This window comes from Pleuronectes platessa, chromosome 14, assembly GCF_947347685.1.
Source record: "Pleuronectes platessa chromosome 14, fPlePla1.1, whole genome shotgun sequence".
In the NCBI taxonomy this organism is placed as follows: Eukaryota; Metazoa; Chordata; class Actinopteri; order Pleuronectiformes; family Pleuronectidae; genus Pleuronectes; species Pleuronectes platessa.
The window spans coordinates 11681943-11702706 of NC_070639.1; the positions used below are offsets into that span (position 1 = coordinate 11681943).

At 40.2% G+C, this 20764-nt stretch overlaps 1 protein-coding gene across 1 annotated transcript in view; it reads left to right on the forward strand.

The window, feature by feature from the left end:
- LOC128456074 (glypican-6) overlaps nucleotides 1–20764 on the forward strand; it is a 78909-nt gene that overhangs the window by 24820 nt on the left and 33325 nt on the right. The window contains exons 3-4 of the mRNA XM_053440116.1: nucleotides 5510–5901; nucleotides 10257–10422. Of these exons, the coding sequence (XP_053296091.1) occupies nucleotides 5510–5901; nucleotides 10257–10422 (558 nt within the window). The remainder of the gene's footprint in view (nucleotides 1–5509; nucleotides 5902–10256; nucleotides 10423–20764) is intronic.

Below are 20764 nucleotides of genomic sequence, written 5' to 3' on the forward strand. Positions count from 1 at the left end.
TAATTGCAAATCAATTGTTGGCCCGGACCACGAACACCATGGTGCTGGGCGGCCCAACAGAATATTAATGCGGTCCACCCTCCAGGATTGATCTTTTGAGAAGTTACCAACTCGCACACAAGGATGTTGGAGTTTGTATACTTACACAAGAATATAGAAAGTGAATTCCCCTCTCCCCTCAGCAGCCGCATATAGTCCATGTGCCCTTGAGCAAAGAATCTAACTCAGAAATGACTCCAAAGAGGCTGCCGACCAGAGAGGAGCAGACACAGCGCTGGCCGCTACCGCGTGGGGCTGTGTGTGACTAGATGAATGTGGAGCCGGACGATTCTGAAAAGGGCATGCTTGCTCAGCAAAGCCATTCTTTATCTAAGAAAGCACTATTGGGCCATCCAGTAAGAGTGTGTAGGATCCAGGTAGGAATTCCACAGTGCACGTCTCTCTACAGGGTTTTTAGGAGGATTTTTACACGGACATGTCTGCGACTGAATCAGTCCTCAGTGGTGTCTCTGACTGACAGGCCTATCTGTTGTATATGAGTTTTCACAGGATTCTGTTTGGTAGAGGGCAGAATGTCAAATTCCAAACAAAACCCTTTCCTCTATTTATGAATAGGGTAACTTTCAAATTCGATGAGGCGACATTAGATCAGATGACTTTACAATGCATTAGACCTTTTTGTTGAAAATCTTTGACATGCCAGCATATCATTTACTTTTTTTTGTCAGCAGCTGGGTATTTTTTTGGAAGCCTTTGCTTTTGACTGTCACGGTGTGGCGGTGTGCCGGCACTCAAAGCAGCCCTCCGCAGACCTGTTCTACCTGACAGACCAATAAATGACCCAGCTCCTGACTGACATGTGACGTTCAAAGTGCTCCTTTTGGCAGCCAAATTGCCAGCTCAACCTCCAGGTCCAAGGGGCTGGAAACCTATAGCTGCACACTTTCTATAATGCGGATTTCAAAATCACAAAGTCGGCTCCCTTTTTGACGAGCTGTGGTCCTGTAGGAAAAGAGACTGAGAGGTTCTGGTTGAGATAACAAGCTGTTTACTCGGGTGCACGAGGGCCAACAAACCATTCCAGATTAGCAGTTAGCTCCGGGTAGACTTATAAATTACACGTGGTTCTGGCAATGTGTTTACAAGAATTTGTTTTACAAAGCAGCCATCTGACAAATTACCAGAAAAGAATAGTGGATTGAACTGACTTGTGTATTTGTCTCTTTTGGTACCTTTCATTGGTGTTTGGCCTTGAAATAAAAAAAAAAGTGTTGAATTTCAATATTGATTCTGGTTTTATATTCACAAAGAATTCAAATCGATTCAACCAGTTCCTCGCAATTGTCAGCAAAAAGTGCAGGTTTTACAACCGCCGGTCAACCAGACTCCATCCTGGTCCTCAATAGACCAGAAAATGTACTTGTCGCAAATCTTGATCTTGCCCCCAAAATGTTTTATTGAATCACCATTACCCTTCAACTTTTAACATCCTCCATTTAACAAATTTGATACATCACTGAGGCCATAGTTTGGTCAAATGAAGATGAACAAATTATCTTCTGACTCACTGTATCGATTCTTAATTTGCACTTTGCTCTAAGGCGCAGTTCACATCTATGGAAGCTTGCATCCCTTCTCTTTATCTGCAATTTGTCTGGGTTAAGTTGAGACAGACATCGATTTACTGCACGCTTTTGACTACTGTGTTTGAGCGCAAAAATATAAATCCAAACAAAACCAAGCCCTTGAGATAGTCAGCCGAGCCAGACCTGAAATAGTGAGACCCACGTCTAGTTTTCCCTGATTACAAGCACGTACAGTAAAATATTATCAAGTAGATAAACCGGCCAACTTCACCAAACTCAATTTCAATATTTTGTTTGGAAATTCAGCCCGATGGGTCCTGGGGGGTCCAGACGGGTCCCGAGGGTCCCAAGGGGCTCCGATCAGGTCTCAACTCTGTCTCAGAATATAGTCCGGAAGATAAATTCCAGCTTCCTTACTCCTCTGTCTGAGTGCATTGTGCTGCTTAACCAACCATTTGCATCCTCCTTTATGGTCATGGCTGGTCACAGTGAAGCAGACCTACCTATTATTGCTGCTGGCAACTTTCCCTTGAGAGTCATCACAGCTACAGTCTGTCCACAGATGCCTCCACTGGTTTTGTTCCTCAAACCAAATCAAGTTTCACGCCAAGCTATCTGTTGTATCCAAAAGTTGTGGTTTATTTCTGAGGGAAAAGAACGCAGCTTGCCTGTCATTTGGCTGACACTGTTGTCCAAAGCGACTTACAATAAGTACACTCAACAATTATGAGGGGCCATTTAGGGGTTCAGTATCTTGCCAAGAACACTTCGACATGCAGATGGGGAAGAGTGGGGATTGAATCGGCTACCTTCTTGTTGGAGGACGACCACTCTACCCCCTAGGGCCTAGGCCACACCGCCCCATCATCATTTTCATCATCTCCCTCTGAGATTGGTCGGTCTGAATACACATGTCTGCCATGAAGCTGATCATCCATCAGTAAACACAGATTCCCTCTTCACCAAAAAAAAAAAGGCTGTGTGAAACCCCTCCTTCATGGAGGAACTGGAGTCAAACTGGACTAGATCAGAATTTTTTTTCTGCAAGTTGGTTGCATTAGAATCACCTCTGTCCAGCATTTCAGCATTGTTATCCCATTGCTACAGCTTTTCCAGCTTTTCATTTTAACAGACGTCTTAATTACTGCAACGTTTTAATGATTTATGTCAACTTTCCTGTTCATTTCTATTCCCATAGATTTCCCCTAGATTTGCAATTATGGAATATGATCCCCCTCATGAATTTCCACTAATTAGATTCAAATATCTATTTTAACTTAACAGTGTTGTCAGTGACTCATACCAAGTTCATCCATAATGTTATTATTAATAGTAATCACTCCAAAACAAAGCTTAGAATTACGTCAAATATACTTTCTGCATTACCCAGACATTCTGTCTTAATCACATTAGATAATTATCTCAGCTGACACTTTTGACTGATGTATCTAAAATAAAGTTTTTTTAATTTAAATAAAATTAGTTTTGAAAGTGCCATTAATCACCGTACACATCGCTCAGTGCCACTGACAGTTTTCATTTCCAAAAACCAGTCACTGAGGCACAAATCATGTTTGGAGATTTGCATATTTAACAAACTGCTCACTGTCGTCTGTCAATCCCAATGGCGTCCAGAGAATACTCACAGTAACCACATCGGCCAACACCACAAGTCCTGGATACCATGGTGGTCACATCCTGTACGGAGAAAGAAGAAACACGTATAAACCATAACATATCCACTGAATGTGTTAATCACGATGTTGGTGTGCCACAAACAAATCACCTGTGTTTCCATTTGGTTTCATGGAGAGTCGCAGCATTTCGCCCCCCCCCCCCCCCCCCCCCCCGATTTTGTGATCTGTCATTTTCACCTGAATCGCTGTGCACTAATGTCCACTTGAGAACCATTACAGCTTTGTCAGGGCCGCTCTGATAAGTGACTGTAATGAGCAGAGGCAGGGAGGAGGCACATGAATCCGTTCCGAGTATTACATGTGACCTAGCTACCATCAACTGCCCTGCTGATGTGCTACAGCTGCCAATACAGGAAAACGACTGACCTGTAACAGCTGGAGACATTAAGGCCGTGGCAAAAGGTTGAAGTTGGGTAACGTGGTGGATTGATGGATGGATGGACTTTCACACATGATGCCGCCATTCGTGTACCATATGAAACCATTAGTGATTAGTCTTGTCTTTATCTTCAGTCGTTATTGTTACCATGACGACACAGGTCTGGTATCGTAAATCTGAGGGTGGGAATAAATTACCTCTCTCGTGATTGAGGTTGTAGGACTAGTTTGTTGAGATGGACGGAGCGACTGTTAAATGCTCCAACCATACTACAACAACAGTGTAGTCCACATCCCTGATGAGGACAATAGTAGGCACAGGGTTAACGGTATTAATAACCAACGTGCTTTTACAGGGACAACCCACGCAGCTCATTATTTTTAATTGTCCCAGCATTTGAATGTTTTGCAGCAGGTTGTGTCCACACATTTGCTGCTCTTACCACATCCCCATACCAGTGAGAAGCTGGAGGCTTTACAGCTTCACCAATCAATATTGATTTATTAACGAATAATTAATGATTATGAATAGGCAAGGCTGCATTAAAGAACCATGGGTAATTTTTTTTTCCATAGGCCAGAAATGGAAACACATCAAGTTATTCATTGGGCAACGTATGATTGCTAAATAACAAGTAGCATGTCGCTTATAGTGACTAATCCACAAAGAGCTTTCTACAGAGCCAGGATGAATAATAAGAAATAATAGAGATTATATATTGCACTTAAATTGATATTGTGTCCAGAAGTATGGGTCCAATTAAAGGCTAATCCGTCTGCTGGGTTGGTGAATTATATGTATGAGATATTAACACGTGAATATTGTGTTTACAGCTCTTTCCACCACCATCAAGTGGCCCAAAAAAATAAATTAATGCCACTTTGATGCTTTGGGTTAATCATATTGCCTTATAAAGAACAGAAATTTAGGAATATAAAAGCTTTTTTGTAATCACCACTCTCCTTTATAGGATTGGAGACTAATACAAGACTTGAACCCATTTTGCAGTTAAATGTTTAGAGTTTCAAAGCCTATTTAAATTTTAATATTGGTCCTTGAAAGGCAGCACTTTCATTACAGAAATGAAATCATCTGATCTCTGTTTCTGGTGAATCACAAGAAATCATGAGAAAAACAACAAGGCTGCAAACCCTACAGACAGACTATCATATAGGAGGATCCTTTATTGCACATCATCTTAACGCCTTATGCTTCCAGTATATGGAGCTATACTTCAATCAGAATCTGTATTTAGGATTCATCCACCAAAGCGTGTGCTGTCCATCAGGGTACATTAATATATTGGGGGTTTAAAGGTGCAATATAGACAATTTGGTCTTCGTGCACTGCAAACACAGAACTTATTGCTTTGCAGAAATATATGAGGAAGGCTCCTATTGCAAAGTCAAAAGGAGTTTACTGGAGATAAAAAAAAAAATCAACAAAGCCGTGAGGTCTCTTCAAAATGAAATCAACATCACAACGCCCTCTCTGATATGATGTTTTTGAGTTTTGGGGATGTCTGAACATTTGCTGTTGGAATAAAAATTTAGCAAGTTTCCTCTTTAGGCAACATTCTATCTTAAATGAAAAGATATACTGCAATTTTGCAGGTATTCCAATAACTAACCAACTTAGCAGTATTTGGTCTTTACTTGCGAAATTACTGCAGGTCACTTTTACAGGCCAAGCAAACAGGCTCTGCACTAGTAGGTACTCAGGTACCGAGGCATATCGACTTTATTTGTGCCAGGTACAATCATTTATAGGTACAATCATTTATACCTTCACTTTGAAAGAAGATCAGACAATAACTTAACCCTTTTTTTCCTTTCTTCCAAACTCAGAATTCTTCCTGGAGCTTCTGGAGAACACGGAGCGGTCCCTGAACGAGATGTTTGTGAGGACTTACGGCAAACCGTACATGCAGAACTCGGAGGTCTTTGAGAACCTGTTTGCTGAGCTGAAACGCTATTACACCGGGGGGAACGTTAACCTGGAGGAAATGCTTAATGACTTTTGGTCGCGGCTACTGGAGCGTATGTTCACGCTGCTCAACTCCCAGTATGTCATCACAGAGGACTATCTGGAGTGTATCAGTAAGTACACCGACCAGCTCAAGCCCTTTGGAGACGTGCCCAGGAAGCTCAAGGCTCAGGTTACGCGGGCATTCATCGCCGCTCGCACATTCGTCCAGGGGCTCTCTGTCGGCCGGGAGGTTGCCCAGAGAGTGTCAAAGGTAAATGGTGTCACTCTTTAAGGTAACGGATGGTAAAGCACCCTATCAACTGCGAAATAATCAGCATTTGACCTCAGATGGAATTAAGACTTAAAATAAATTTGAACAGGCCCAAGGTTTTGTTTTGTGTCTATGCGCCGTGCACACATTTCCCCTCGGTTTTACGCATGAACACAGCTCCTGCCAGATACTTCTCTGACTAACGCGGGCTCTCCTGGTGCATGTCCTCAGGAAGTTCGGGGCTCCCGGCGGCTTGTTCAGGTGCAGTCTGGGAAACAGTGCTGAGGAGAAATACCCCGAGACACTGAAAACAGAGAAACAAAGCAAATCCTTGCCCATCACTGTTTATTGCTGTCTTGCCTAATATTTTGCTTCGCCCACCACGCAGCAGCCATTAATCGTGCTTTAGGCTGAGTATTCAGTTTGATGCTATGTAATCTTAATGTTGCTCCTGCAGTATATCCTGCTGTCCTGGGAGTGTGTGTGGTTTTGATCGTGTACAAAGAAAGATTAAAGGGAGAGCAGGAAGGCTAAGGTTTGGATTTATTCACCCTCGACAACAACAACAGGACTGCGAGCCTCGTTCTGGGTAAAAGGGAAGCGCTGATAAGCACTACACTGCAAATCCCCTGCCTCCCTGCTTTTCTTTTCACTGCTGTATTAATACGAGTCGGATTGGATAATCAACACGATGATAAATATTTATAGGTTCGGCTGTAAAGTAGAGACACGGACACCAATGAAACTAACCCTCAATCGTCAGAGAGGGAGAGAAAGACACTCAGGAGAGAAGACACCGATCCTCTTCCAATGTTCTTTTTCTGCCAGTCCCACCACGGTGCACTTGTTGAACCTTGAACGCGTTCCCCTCACCGCCTGTATCACCCCCCCCCCCCCTTACCAGTAGTAGTGGGGAGGCTCATTTAGACACGTCCACAGAGGATGTGTTCTTAGTATGCGTTTACTGAGTTACACCCCGCGTTTCGTACATGCCAGCATGTCCCCGCGTCACCTTTTGACATTTCAGTGGGACCTGAGATCCAGGTCATGTGTCTGGGACCGCAACCCTTTGATCCCCAGGGTATAAACTCATCATGAGGGATTGGGTGTAAGCATAATGGAATAAGACACCCTGCTAGAGGGGGTCTGTTGCGCGGCGTCACTAAGATGTGACATCCATGGTTATTGCTGCTGGGATATATGAGTGTATATTGAATACAAGCAGATGATCTTTTACTTTATTTCTCTTTGCAGCTTAAGAGACAAAAACCGGGCAGAGTTTTGTGTGAGCAGATTTTTGTATCAGGAGTTTGTGTCTCACAAACAAAGCTGGAAGTTATTCTGGATCATTTCCCAAACAGTGCATCTGCCTCTGTTTATCCAAAGTGATTAAAATCTCATTATTATTTGTCTAGTTTTTGAATTGTAGAATTGTAATCTCTTATTGGTTACTAAGTAGAATACATTTATTATCTGAGTACACTCTGTAGGGAGATAGCAAGGTATCCAACGGATGCATAGACAGTGTTTTATAGAAAAAAAAGAAATTGTTAATTAGTTCCTTCCCCTCGTTGCTGCTGTTGTTAATCATTATTTATAGTGCATGATAATTTAATTCTTATAATGGCTTATGCTTGATTGTTTAAAGTGTCATTGCATTCTTATTTAATTTGTAACTTTTCTTATTTATACTTTGTGAAGTGTTTTATAAATTAGTATAATCCTACTTAGCCAATTTTCTTTTACTTTCCATAATGTTGAGTGTAACAAATGGCTTAGAAGTAATGTTACTAATTTCTTCAACGATTAGAAATATGACAAGACAGATGAAGACGTATGATTATGCTTTGATTATCTTTGTTCATTAGTTCATAGGAGTTAACTGACATAATAATACTGTTGGGACAACGCTTACATTACAGTACAGACCAATCATAATTATTAAACCAATATCTAATAATGGTGTTTTTAAATCACTTGTTTGTATATAAGACCAGCAAATTGTTGTAAATCACACTAAAGCCTTTGAGATATAAACCCAAGTTCAAAAAGTCACATGTTGCAGGAAGATTTCCAAGAAACATGTTTGGCAGCAGGATACATACGTTTAAAAAGTATGTTTATAGCTCGTAAGAAAGAGCAAAACTTCATCGGGGAGAATCAGACATTTGAATGCATCATCTGATAAAAACCTTTATAACAACAACTGACTTTCTGTCATATCAAAACTTAGATGGAGTATGCAAGGAAAAGTTGCATCTTTGTTGGAGTCGAACTAAACTGCAACTGTTTGGATCAGCAGTTTGTTTGGATAAAGACCATTTGCCAAAACAAGATCTGAAGAACATCCCTGAAGTCCAGCATGAACACCCTGGTCCTCCTGTTATGGGGGTCATTTTTGTTTCGCTCCAGGAAGTGGTTAACTTTGACGGTGTCACTGGCATCATAGATTCTTCGAAATAGAAAGACAGATTTGAAGAAGATTATGGTGCTCTTAGTTTGAAATAGAAGCTTTGTAATCACTGGACATGTAAGACAGTAAGTTCCAGGAATTGCTTCTGGAATGTCCTTGATTTGCCGCCTCAGTCCCTGAATTCAAACCCGCTGAAAACCTTTGGTTGGAAAACGGGAGCAGCATGTGAAACATTTATTGGAAGTCAAAATATTATCATCATTTAGCAAATGGGCCTTGTGGAGAAAAATTTAAACAGCCTTCCTCTAAAACATATCTGTGGTTATAGGGCCAAACTGCCTATGATCATTAGGGTGGAAGGACTGGTACTTACTCCTCTCCAAACTGACCCACGCAAACGTTCCTCCCAACAACCGACTGTCTCAAACCTACATGTTTTTTTTTTTTAAAGAGACTCACAAATTGCTATAATTCTCTTTAATAAGATGTCACCAAAAATAGATGGTGCATTTTCCCTCATCACCACAGTGGTATTGCACTGGATTTAGATTTTATTTTCTAAAGGAAAAGAGACATTAAGAAGTGTCTGGCTCTTTTAAGGCAGATTCGCAGCCTGTAGGGTGTTTAATAAGATACTTGTTGGTGCTTCATGGAACACAGAAAAAAAAAAAGTTCATTAGATGGGAGCAAGGAGCTTGATTCCAAACCTCTTGACAGGTCTTCAAGACTGCGAGTACTCAAGTGTTTACAGTGGGACTGTTGAGTGCTGCTCTTTGGAAATCATGTAATAAATTATTTTTTAGTGGGTTCACGCAGTCAAGTTTGTGTTGGCTGTCTATAAATACCACTGTACTGGCTCACACAACACTAATTCGATTTTGCACCTTGCACAGCTTATCCAGCAAATGGCCGTCGTCGTCCTCTGGTCTAGTCTGTGGGTATTTCTTCGATCTCACGGCCTGAATGAGGCTTCAATCAAAAGCTTCAATCAAACGTTGATCTAACAGGCTTTTTACAATATCTCCGGCATTCTTCAACACTTGATCCCTCCTCACTCGTAGCAAGTAGAGAACCTGAGTGAGGGGACAAGTCATTCCTCTGCATGTTTATGGCCTCCCCTGTGTCGTTTCATGCTATTTAGTCCCTGCCGACTGACTCTTCAGTCTCCAGCTGTCACAAAATAACGTCATGTCGTTTTTTGTTTTGTGAAATTAAGGGCGAATGGAAAATTAAATACAGAAAGATGAATATTTGAAGAGCAAAATGTTTGACAGCTAATTCTGGCGGAAGAGGCAGCGAATAAATATTTATTTTTAATTCAGGGCAAATTCTCTGACAATGTTCTCACAGGCTGTGATTGACAGTGACTGCATGCAACGTGTTTTGGACGGAGGGAACTCACTCTTTTCTTTCTGAATGTGAAGAAAAGAACAACAGCAGTTTTCTGATAAATTAAGAGATGTTCCAATTCCATTTTCCACTTCCCGTTACCAATTCTGTTTCCTGGAATAAAAAAAGGCAGATTACCAATCCGATACCAGTGCAGTTTCAAAATAACAAGATTTATGACGTACTTTAGCAGCTCTTCAGAAGCTGTACGGGTGTACATAGGCAATCGGACTTGCTTGTGCTTCTTGAAGACGTCTCTTCCTTCATCTAAGAGGCTTCTTCAGTAATGGAGGTTTCAGGTATTCTGCCTCTGTGGGTCTTCACCTGAAATCTCCCACAGGTCAGTTGGAACTGATGACTCGCGTTGGTGTTGGAACATCTCCAGATAAAACTAGAAAAGTTTTCATACTGTATTTGACTTTTCGTGCAATGTGAAATGGCAAACATTCAAATTCTGCGTAATGAAAACGACAAAATGTGTTTAAAATGATGATGTGTTTCATTGGAGCTGCCCAGATGCTAATGAGCGCTGTCCCCGTCTGTGTCCCTGCAGGTCAGCAGCACTCCAGCTTGTATGCGAGCGCTGACAAAGATGCTTTACTGCCCATTTTGTCAGGGCATGCCAGCAGTTAAACCCTGTAAGAACTACTGCCTGAATGTCATGAAGGGCTGCCTGGCCAATCAGGCGGACCTGGATCCAGAGTGGAACCAGTACATTGGTGAGTCTTATAGATGTTTCTTTTTCTGTGTGTTTATCTCGGGTTGTGTGGCTTTATAATGCATGTATTTGACAGGGGGAAGAAGCGCAGAATATCACTTTGTATTAGCACTCACAACAATGAGGCATATTCATAGATTAAGTTCGTTCACATTCACCATCCGAGCATTTGCTGCTTTACAATGTTGCATATTTTAATTGCTGGCCAAGTCCAGAAAATAACATGAATTACTTTAAAACTGGATTTTGGGAGATTGGCAATAGCTGCAAGTCTTTTACAACACATGGAGTATCTGAATTGTGGGCGGTGGCAACTCACTGACTTTTCCAATAATTCACGTTTCACAATTCGGTATGAACGTTACAAATTATTGCCCTTGTTAAACCCCACTGATTTATCAGGTGGTCAGTATCAATCTTATTTTGAATAATAAACAATGCAGTAATACATTTATGTTACAAGTTTTTCTTTCTTAATTTAAGTTTATATATATTTGGGTCAATTTGTGTTTTCTTTTACTCGATCTCTTGTAAATAATTATTGATATGATAAATAAAATGTAAAATAGTGGTTTAGGTCCATTCTTAAACCTTGTAAGTTGTGAGGACTATAAGTCTCAATATATTATGTTAGAGCAAGACTATCTATGTTTAGTTTACAGCTAAAGCTGTGTCGTTATCATATTTTAACAGTTTCATTGACACATGGGCTCTCGGCGTAGCTTCTTTATTTTTGTTCTTGTATCAACATTTTCCTGCATGAAATGATTCCATTCATGTGATCCTCTCTCCTGCTGGGCCAAACGGAGACATGTAATAGGGCAGAAGAGCACCGCAGGGAGTGTCTAGTTCTGAAAAGAGACGTTCATTGGGAACTTGTTCGGCTCAGAGACAAAGACCACAAACATGAATGGAATATTTATATATTTCTTTAATATTTAATAAAAGTGTGTCAAACAGATGTTTTCTGCTGTCAGCCGAATAAGCTCATCCTCCAGGATTGAACCGGAGCAGTGACAGAGAGAAAGTGATTATAGGCTGATGTGGGAAATAGAAGAGTGAGCTGTGGCTGCTGCTTACGAAATCTGTGAGAAAGAATACACTGAAATCTCATATGGACTGTTGATGAGGAAATGTTGATTTAATTCAATCCATCAATCATAATATACATTATCTCAAGGAACTTAACAAAACTCCCTCATTAGCTGGAAGAAACCTCCAGTAGAACCAGACTCAGTGTGGGCGGCCATGCTCGACCGGCGGGGGTGGGCAGAGAAGAATGGGCAGGAGAGGAGAGATTTAGAGGTTTTAACTAAGAAGTAATGATATTTTAAAGTACATTTAAAGAGACAAAGTTAAGTATAAAAAGCTGCAATGAGCCTCGGGTTGGATTTGCAGCACCAACTTTTTTTATGTTGTAAGGAGTCATGTGATTTGTTGTTATTTTAATGAATGTATCTTAATGACACTTAAAAGATACAAACATTTTTAATTAATGTAAACATGTAGACTTGTTAGAGTAGACAGTAAGTGTAGAATCATCAACAGCCTCTACAGGGATGTCTAAAAATGAGAAATCACATAAAGGAAAATATAAGGGAATTTCTGCAGTTTAAGAAAGTCCCTTCATTGATTAATTGCACATTGAATCTCAGTATAAGAAATTCCTTCCTTCTTTTTTCTTTTATATATTTTATAGGAGCAGATCGCTTTACATCACACTATGTATTTGTAGTCATTTATTAGGTCAGCGGTAGGTTTGCAAAACAAACGAAAAAGGCCAGCCTTAACAGATTACTATGATTATATAATACAATACTGTTTATACTATGCGTTATATCCGACAGTTCATTCGTGTGATCGTTCATTGCGTGTCAGGCAGCAAAGAAAACAACATTAGCAGGCCTGTCCACGCTGTGCAGATCTCGTTTACGTATTTTCCACGGTGGCCCGAGCGGTTCAGCGTGATCGGCGAGCGCCGGGCCGAGCAGCTGCAGTGCGGCAGGAGAAACGTCAGGACTGACAGATGCCGGCTCGGGTTGTGTCGGGGAAGCCACATTAATCAACTTAACTGACCCGTCAATACCTGAACGGCCACACAGCGTATGTAAATCCCACCGTGCTCTCTAAGACTTTTTCTTTTTTTATACTCAGTGGATACTTCCAGTGGATCATTGTATTCTCACAAGTGGAAACAAAAGTGAAGACTTATCGGAGCTATGCACAGTAGATTCGGCTGGTGCAGATTGTTAAACATATGTTATTTGAAAGATGCAGAGGTAGTTTGTTAAATAAAAATAAAATCCCAAAGAGGCTTCCAGTATTTTTGTACCCCAAAAGTGATGTAGTCAAACAAATTAAACCCAACTGGCGAATGTGAAAGAACAGCTTGATGCTTGTTTGTCTTTAAAAGCGACACTTTATCCCACGATGTTTTTTTCAAATGATCACTTTGATTTGTGAGGATTTGTTGTTTTGTGCATCCAGGCAAACACATGACAAGCTGCCTCAATAGATCTTTCCAGATTTGAGTTTTTCCTGAATTTATTGTGTTATTTGTGGCATTGTATCACAACACAGATTTGGTTCATCTATTAACAGTCACATCACATCCGTCAGAAAATGTTCAAATTGTATGTTAACCATCCAACCGTTCCACATGAAGAGCTCAATGGTTTTACTTTGTACTTCTATTTTATTTCTCAGTATTCCATATATTATATGGATAAATAGACAATATTTTTTAGATTTTACATTAAGTTCATCCTATTGAAATTAATTGAATTTAAGGTAAATGTAATCCAAAGCTCATAACAACCACGAGAATAAGACTGTGTCTGCATTAAACGCGGCATGGCGACTATTGCCTCTTAGAAAACCCACTAATGTACAACATTGGTTGCTAAGAAACACCTGTCAGAGCTTACATTCAACAATCCACAAAGTAAACATGGCTCCATCCCAAACGTCCGTTAAGCAGAGATTCATCAGGCAAAGCAGCGTCCGTCTGTTCTAATGTTTGTCTGAATAAATATTACAAAAAACAATCTCTTCCCTATTTCAAATCCAGTTATCGTGTGACAGTCATTTCACCTTGAATACATTCCTTTGGATTGCATGAGAAAACTGTGTCTCTACTACAATTTATATCAACTCACTGTGCAATCCCTCTTTCTGAATAAATAAATATTCAATAAATTGTTGGACCAACTTGAAAAAAAAACTTCACAAATGAATTAAATTTGTTCAAATCAAAGTTAACAAGTTATAAAAACATAATTGACGACTTTAATTTGAAAATGTTTTATTTATGTGGTACCAATTGTATTATTTGTTTAAAGTTGGTCCAACCATGTATCTAAATTGACCCCACTAACAAACCAATTATTAATTTAAATATGGACACAGCTCCTCTTCAGTGTGACATCTTCTCTTGTCTGCCATCCATCCCGGAGCAACGTTCGTTCTGTCTTTATCAGAGAGCTCTTGTCAATTGGATTACTGCTCCTCTGTGATAAATGCCAGCTCTATATCTTTTGGCGCTGACATTTCATGCTCATTATGGGATGAGAGATTTTCCAACTAGCTTAAGGTCTCACCACAAAAGAGGTATTGACTCGGCCATGGGAGTTAAATTGTCAGGAACGCTCCTTCACAGATAGTCTGATCAGTGTAATGTGTAATATGCCATATGCATGAGGAGTATGTTAGTATGAATCCTGATTTACAAATTAAATGTTATATCTCAGACGTGGCTTTTATTCATCTTGACCTTGTTTATGTGTAGTGGTCAAATAAAGCGGGATATATTACATTATTGTTCTTCCCCCTGTCCATTGATTTGTTTGTTTGCTGGTAAACAAAATTACGTAAAAACTATTGGACAGATTACTACGGAACTTGGTGGAAGGATGTGGTATATGTCAGGGAAGAGCACATTAAATGTCGGGTCAGATCTGCAGCAGGGGTCAGAATAATTGCATTACATTACATTTCATTAAGCCGGCGCCTTTATTCAAAGCGACTTACAATAAGTCAATCAATCACCATTCAAATTTCTGCCTAGCCCATATTCACAAAGCACAATTTGTCTCATAGGTGTGACATCCTCTGCCCTTAATCTTCAACAAGAGTAAGGAAAACTACGATATAAATCTCTGAGTGCCACATGTGAGGGCTCTCTCTCCCAGGAGGGACAGAAGTGCAATAGAGCTCCTTCACAATAAGTGCATTCAACCATGAGGTAACAAACTCAGAACAGCAAGAATCCAAGAGCTAAAATGCCAAAAAGCCAAACGACAAGTGCTGCATAAAAGTGCAACTAAACAGAATTTTTTATGTAAACACCAGAAATGATCATCTTTACCATTTTCTGACATTTTTACGGTTTTCCCAGACAATATCATGGATCTTGATGAAATAAAGTAGGCATATTTAGGGGACTGATTTCTTATGGTCTGTGCAATTTGATGTTTGCCATAATGTAGGTAAGTGGCATAGTTACTTAAAGAGAGTAAGTATTTGGCTTGAGGAAGATTGGGGGAAACACCTGAGGGTCCTGCATTGCTGAAACAGACTTGTAGTGAAGATATTCCTCTTTAATTCGGTGGCATCCATTCACACCGACACCATATATTTGCCCCACTGACCAGAGATGACCAGATATTGGGGAGGTGGAGATTTATCCAGCCAAAGACTAAGAAATCCCTTAAATCTGGAGGCTGTGCCCCTGATAGCAATGATTTTTTCCCCCCCATTACTTCTCATTGCATGACTTCCACTCGAAACAACACCCTTTGATTAAATAGATTCAAACCTGCGACTGAACTTGAACAAAAAGTTCTGACACCACTTCACAATAACTAAGTTCTCACCCTCATGTATCCGTTATATGAGTGTGAAAGGAACCCGGACTGTTGTGGCACTGCCAGAGAAACTTAATGTGTGGGTTAAGGAACAGCTGCACGGCTAACAGATGTGGGAAAGTGAAATGTCTCGAAAATGTCCCTGAATTTCTTTTTATTTTCTTTTTGTTTTGCCTGTAGAAGAAAAGCAGTAATGGTTCAAGAGTCTGCTGTAATGTTCCAGTTTTCTCAGAAATTAATTGTTTGTTGTTGAGCCCAGTGAAGCATAAATGACGGAGAAATTACCCCCCCAAATCACATCATCTCTCTGCATTTGTATTCATGTGATACATACAGTGCATCTTTTTGTTTCCGCAGCAGCTAAAACGGGAATAATATAACGTGAACATAAGCTAAATGGAGCCATAGAGTAGATTAAATGTGCTCTGCTGAGTAGCCACTCTCTAATCCATTCGTTCCCACCGGAGAACAAATCCTCCCTGACCTCTCTCCCCATTCTGCTCCTAATCACTAGACTGGCTCGGCGCATTAATTATAAAAACAGATGCTTATAAAATACATTTTTAAGCTGTGTATTTTATTAATTATTGCAATAAAATGATTGCATATACCATTATTTGATTTAGAAGTGAAATTGTATTATTCTTTTCACTCCGTACCATTTCCAAAAGTTTCATTTCCATATGTGAAATTTGATGCGATGAAGAGTGCGGTTAGATTTTAACGACGAGAATTATCTTTAGCACGGAGCTGCTGATGAACAGCTGTCAGTCTGTTCCCTGCACCTGAGAAATCGGCACTAAACATAATTAGGCCCCACGCAGCAAACCCTGGGAGATAAACGGAGCATCACTCTCTCTGCATAAATCCCAGCGCGTCTGCTTCGAGATGATCGCTTTGACGGTTTGTTTTGATTTGTGTCGTTGTTGAAAAGAAACCAGCTCCTGGTCAATGTGTTCTTTTCTCGTCGACTCATGTTCTGACTCAGACTGTTTGTCTTCGATTGTTTTGATGTTATTTATCAAGCTGTCGGCACAGAACCATTTCCTCTTCCTCTCTGGTCATTTGAATATCAGTCACATGTTGAGGTGATGAATATTGTCCTCTGTAGTTTACACCCCGGTGTATTTTCTTATTTCCTTTGTTCTGAAACGTACTTGACATCAGTGGATTTTTCCATCTCAACAGTCGGACCTGCTGTTGGCTTTAAGTCATTGTGTGCCGCAGCGTTATTTGCACTCTTGTCGGATTGGTGTTTACAGGCTGTTACCGCTCTCTCCGGAGAGACGTGTCACCACATTGCAAGTGATCTGCATCGATTCTATCTGCTCATGCCTTTTTAATTAGGTGATTTGTTTCACTCGGCAACCGGAGCCAGCAACAACCTCACTGTTTATGAAAATTGAAGCCAGCGAAACCCTATTCTTCCCTGTGTGAAAAATTCCTCATGAATAAAATATCGACTGGAAAATAACCTTCCCTAACACACAGGGAGTGGACAGTCGTACCACACACAGACCAAAGGATTTGCCTGCTCAGGAGGGTGAGGAAGAGTTTAGATTTGTTTTGCTTTTACCAGCTTCAATCACACGCTAATATTATGTGTCTCACACATTTGAACTTCACTATAATTAAGGGAATCTAGTGACTTGATACTTGAAACATTTGCTCAATGTTAAATGTTGTTCTGACAACACATAGCCTCAACAGGCATTTCTGCAATCAGAATAGAATAGAACAGGAATTGAATTGAGTTTTATTAATGATTCAAATACGTTTAATCCACTCTGCAACTGATTTGACAAAGGGAGAGAGGGAGAGAGAGAGAGAGAGAGAGAGGGAGAGGGAGAGGGAGAGGGAGAGAGAGCAAGTCCATTGAATCAATTGGTACTTATGTGATGTAACTGTGAAAGGCGACTTGAGTCACTGTGAATGGTGAGAGCCACGATTAACCTGTGACATGAAATAATCACTGATTAATTAATTAATTAAGTATTCAGATCCTTTAATTTACCCCTCGAGATGTTCCGTAATCATTTATCACTTCTTGATACAGACTTTGCATATTTTATATTATTAGCAACACCATTGCAACCCCTTCAAACCCTTGACTTCCCACTGAGAAATATTAATAAATTCAATTGCAGCTAGCACTGCAGAATGCTTCACTAGCGGGAACACTTCTTCTTCTTGCTCTGAAAACGGCACTTGTGCAACTGCTGTTAAGTTTTCAAGTGATTACCGGGAAAAGGAAATTACAGTTTGATTTGGGTGAAACCTTTATGGTTTAAAGATGCGGTAGCTGATTGGTACATATAGATTTGTGAACTTGCCAAAGCCATTTTCATTTCTAATGCTTGTATTGGAACCTCAGTAGAATAAATATTGTCAAATATAGTTGAATATAGTAAAACTACGAAGCATAAAACAAAACGTTCAAATACTTTCATCTCATCTTTGTCATTAGGTACAACACATTTTGTTACTTAAAGACAATACCTAACTAAATGTCCTAAACTACATTCCAGCACAGGAAATAATACATTTTAGTGATAATATAACTAAGACAGAGCAGCAAGTGATGAGAGTTTTCTCTCCTTAATATCCGGAATCAGCTCTGAGCTTCTTGACCCTTAAGCCACTTTTAATCAGCATTATATTCCAGTGCAGCTTTTAACCCTAACACATTGTCATGACATATCTATGATTATAGACAGATCTCTTGATGAGCCTTCAAGCTTTGCATCTTCTGTATAATTGCCTCTAAGGAAAGAAAAAACAGATCTGATATTTGTGTAATATATCATCATATTGCCATCAGAGCTGCAGTGGATTTAAAACTTTATACCTGATATAAAAATGTACATAATATCTCAGATGACTCCGGTCACTGTCTTCACCTTCTATCCGATATAAATAGAAATTAGCATCAAGTATGTCTGCAAAGTAGTTTGTGGATTTCTGAATTTCCGTCGGTCCAGAGGATATATGTTTTTGAACATCAATGATTTAGAACAGCGGTGCCTAAAAGCCATTTCACCCACACCTCGAGTCAAATGGAGTTTTAATAGTTGTTTGCACTTTCTAATCTTTGCAGCTTGTTTCACCACCCGTGGGCAATGGGTTAAGTAAATATAAAGCACCACAGTAAAAGAAAATATCCCGTCTGCCAGCCCTCAAAATATCCTGTAAAATACAAAGAGGTGCTTGTTTAAAACATTTAATCTGATAACAGAGCAACTACAAATGTCCTGATAACTGATTGGAATAAGCAGAAAAACTTATATTTAGTTTACAAAAACAGACTTTAACAGGCTGAGACTGAACCTGCGAAAAGTTTGATGATTTTTCTCAGAAGCCAGGCGCTCTTAAAATGAGGCTCATTTGTTTAAAAGTATTGCATGAGTACGTTGATGTCTTTTTAATACTAGTGCAGCAGTCTGCCTTTGATTTTCATGAGAAGGTAGTTATTACATGCTCACGATGTACTGACCATGAAACGATACCGTATACACTGTAAAAGATTGGGTCAAATCCACAGTCTTCTGGGGGCAGTTACTTTATGGCGTTCCCGCCAGTTTCCTGGCAACCTGCACTCCATCTTCTAGACACCTGCAAAACATGTATTGCCATTTATACACTTTCTTTTTATATGGATTAAATTAATAATATATGATGTGTGGGTTAGTGGACTTGTTGAACAGGGCTGTTCTTTCAGGTCCCAGTCTTTATGCTAAGCTAACTACCTGTGAATAAGTGTATTTCTCAAAATGATGAATTTTTCCTTAAAGTTCAGTTAAAGCCTACGTAAGGCTTCAGCTGTCTGAATTATTCAGATCAATATAGGATCTCTATCCTGGCAGTCGCATTTAAGTTTTTTATTGTCAGTCATATACTATAACATGAGCTTTGGGAGCTTTTAACGTAATGAAGTAATTTAAATCTGATGAATTATTAAGATGACGTGAAAAAACTGATCTCTTCATTTGTATTTTTTAAAGTACCCTGCTCATTTTGTAATAAGTTTCAGTCAGTGAAGGAAGCGGTTTAGAAAAAAAATTGGTCCAATAGATTGGTCTGATTTTTGGAATAAGTGGAGCCGTCTACTTTTCTAAATAGATGTTCCATCCGTCAAATATCCGTCCATCCATTATCTATACTGCTCATCCTTTGAGGGTCATGTGGGAGGGGGCTACAATCCCTCCTGACATTGGGCAAGAGGCGGGCTACACCCTGGACAGGCCGAGCTTCAGGATGTATGTGACAATTATGCAAAACACACTTTTCTGCTCATGCTGAAAAATAGTCAATGAAAAAAGTGAGAGAAAGTGCCTGACAAGCTAAATGCTCTTGAATGAGAATAAGATTATATCTAGCATATATACATCAAATAATACACACATTTGTTTCATTGGTCTATTGGCGATGAATTTAGATGGGAGATTAATGGACCCAGCTGCAAGAAAACTGTAACCTGGAAAGCCGGAAGTTATCGCTGGAACATTATAGACCCTGTCAATATCGCTCATTTACAGACAGACAAAAATAGAACACACTGTGCTCCTTGACACGACTGCACCAGGTGAAGCGTTGTTCCCTCGCTTTGTTTCACACGCAAAACGCATCTGTATCTACAACGTTCCGTTCCATTTTGTCTCGTAGTTCCTCGCTCCGTCTAATCGCTCTCAGTCAGTTGAGCGGATCTAATTACAGACTCTCTTCCCACCTGTGCAGTTATGAATCTGCAGAAAGAGGGAAACTTGGCGGAGAGAGAGGAGCGATTCTCTCCGGAGTGTTTACGAGCAGCGAGGCCCCCTCGTTGGGTTTGCCCGGAGCTGCTCGGGCCGTTCAGCTGGTACGGATCACTGTGAAGTGCTCCGCTAACACTCGGGTTTCAAAGTGCAAGCGAGGAAGGCTACTGGAGGGCTGGGGGTCGATTTCTTTAAATTACATGACACCCCAAGCTCCATTAATAACACCATGTGATGACGGCGTGCTTGTGAACGGCTCGTTATTGGATTTTGCTGCTCAGTTTAATTAGCAGTGCAGTGCAGCAGCAGTGTTGCTCTAGCATGGGTTTAGCATTAATTGCCGCGCTTACTGTGCAGCTGTCTGTCAGTGTGTGTGTTATCATCACGTCTCTGGTCAGGAGTAATGGAAAAAGAACGGTAATGCATGAGTCATGTTTTATTTACAGAACAGAGAGTCTCCGGCCATGTGTCCAGTTAAATGCTAACAGAGGCATACATTACCTGCAACAGACGCAAGTTTAGCAGGTCAAATTTACTTTGTTCTTTATTTTAGCTTCAACAGTGAGCATTCTAATCCGATCAGAGATCACCAAAGTTACTCAAATTAAGCGTTAAATATGGCACTTCGGATGCTAGGGATCTCTTACTCAAAACAATGGCAAAAAAACAAGTTTGATGAAGAAGCGAGGGATCTTGGGAGCTGTAGTTTTCACCTCTATTGTCAATG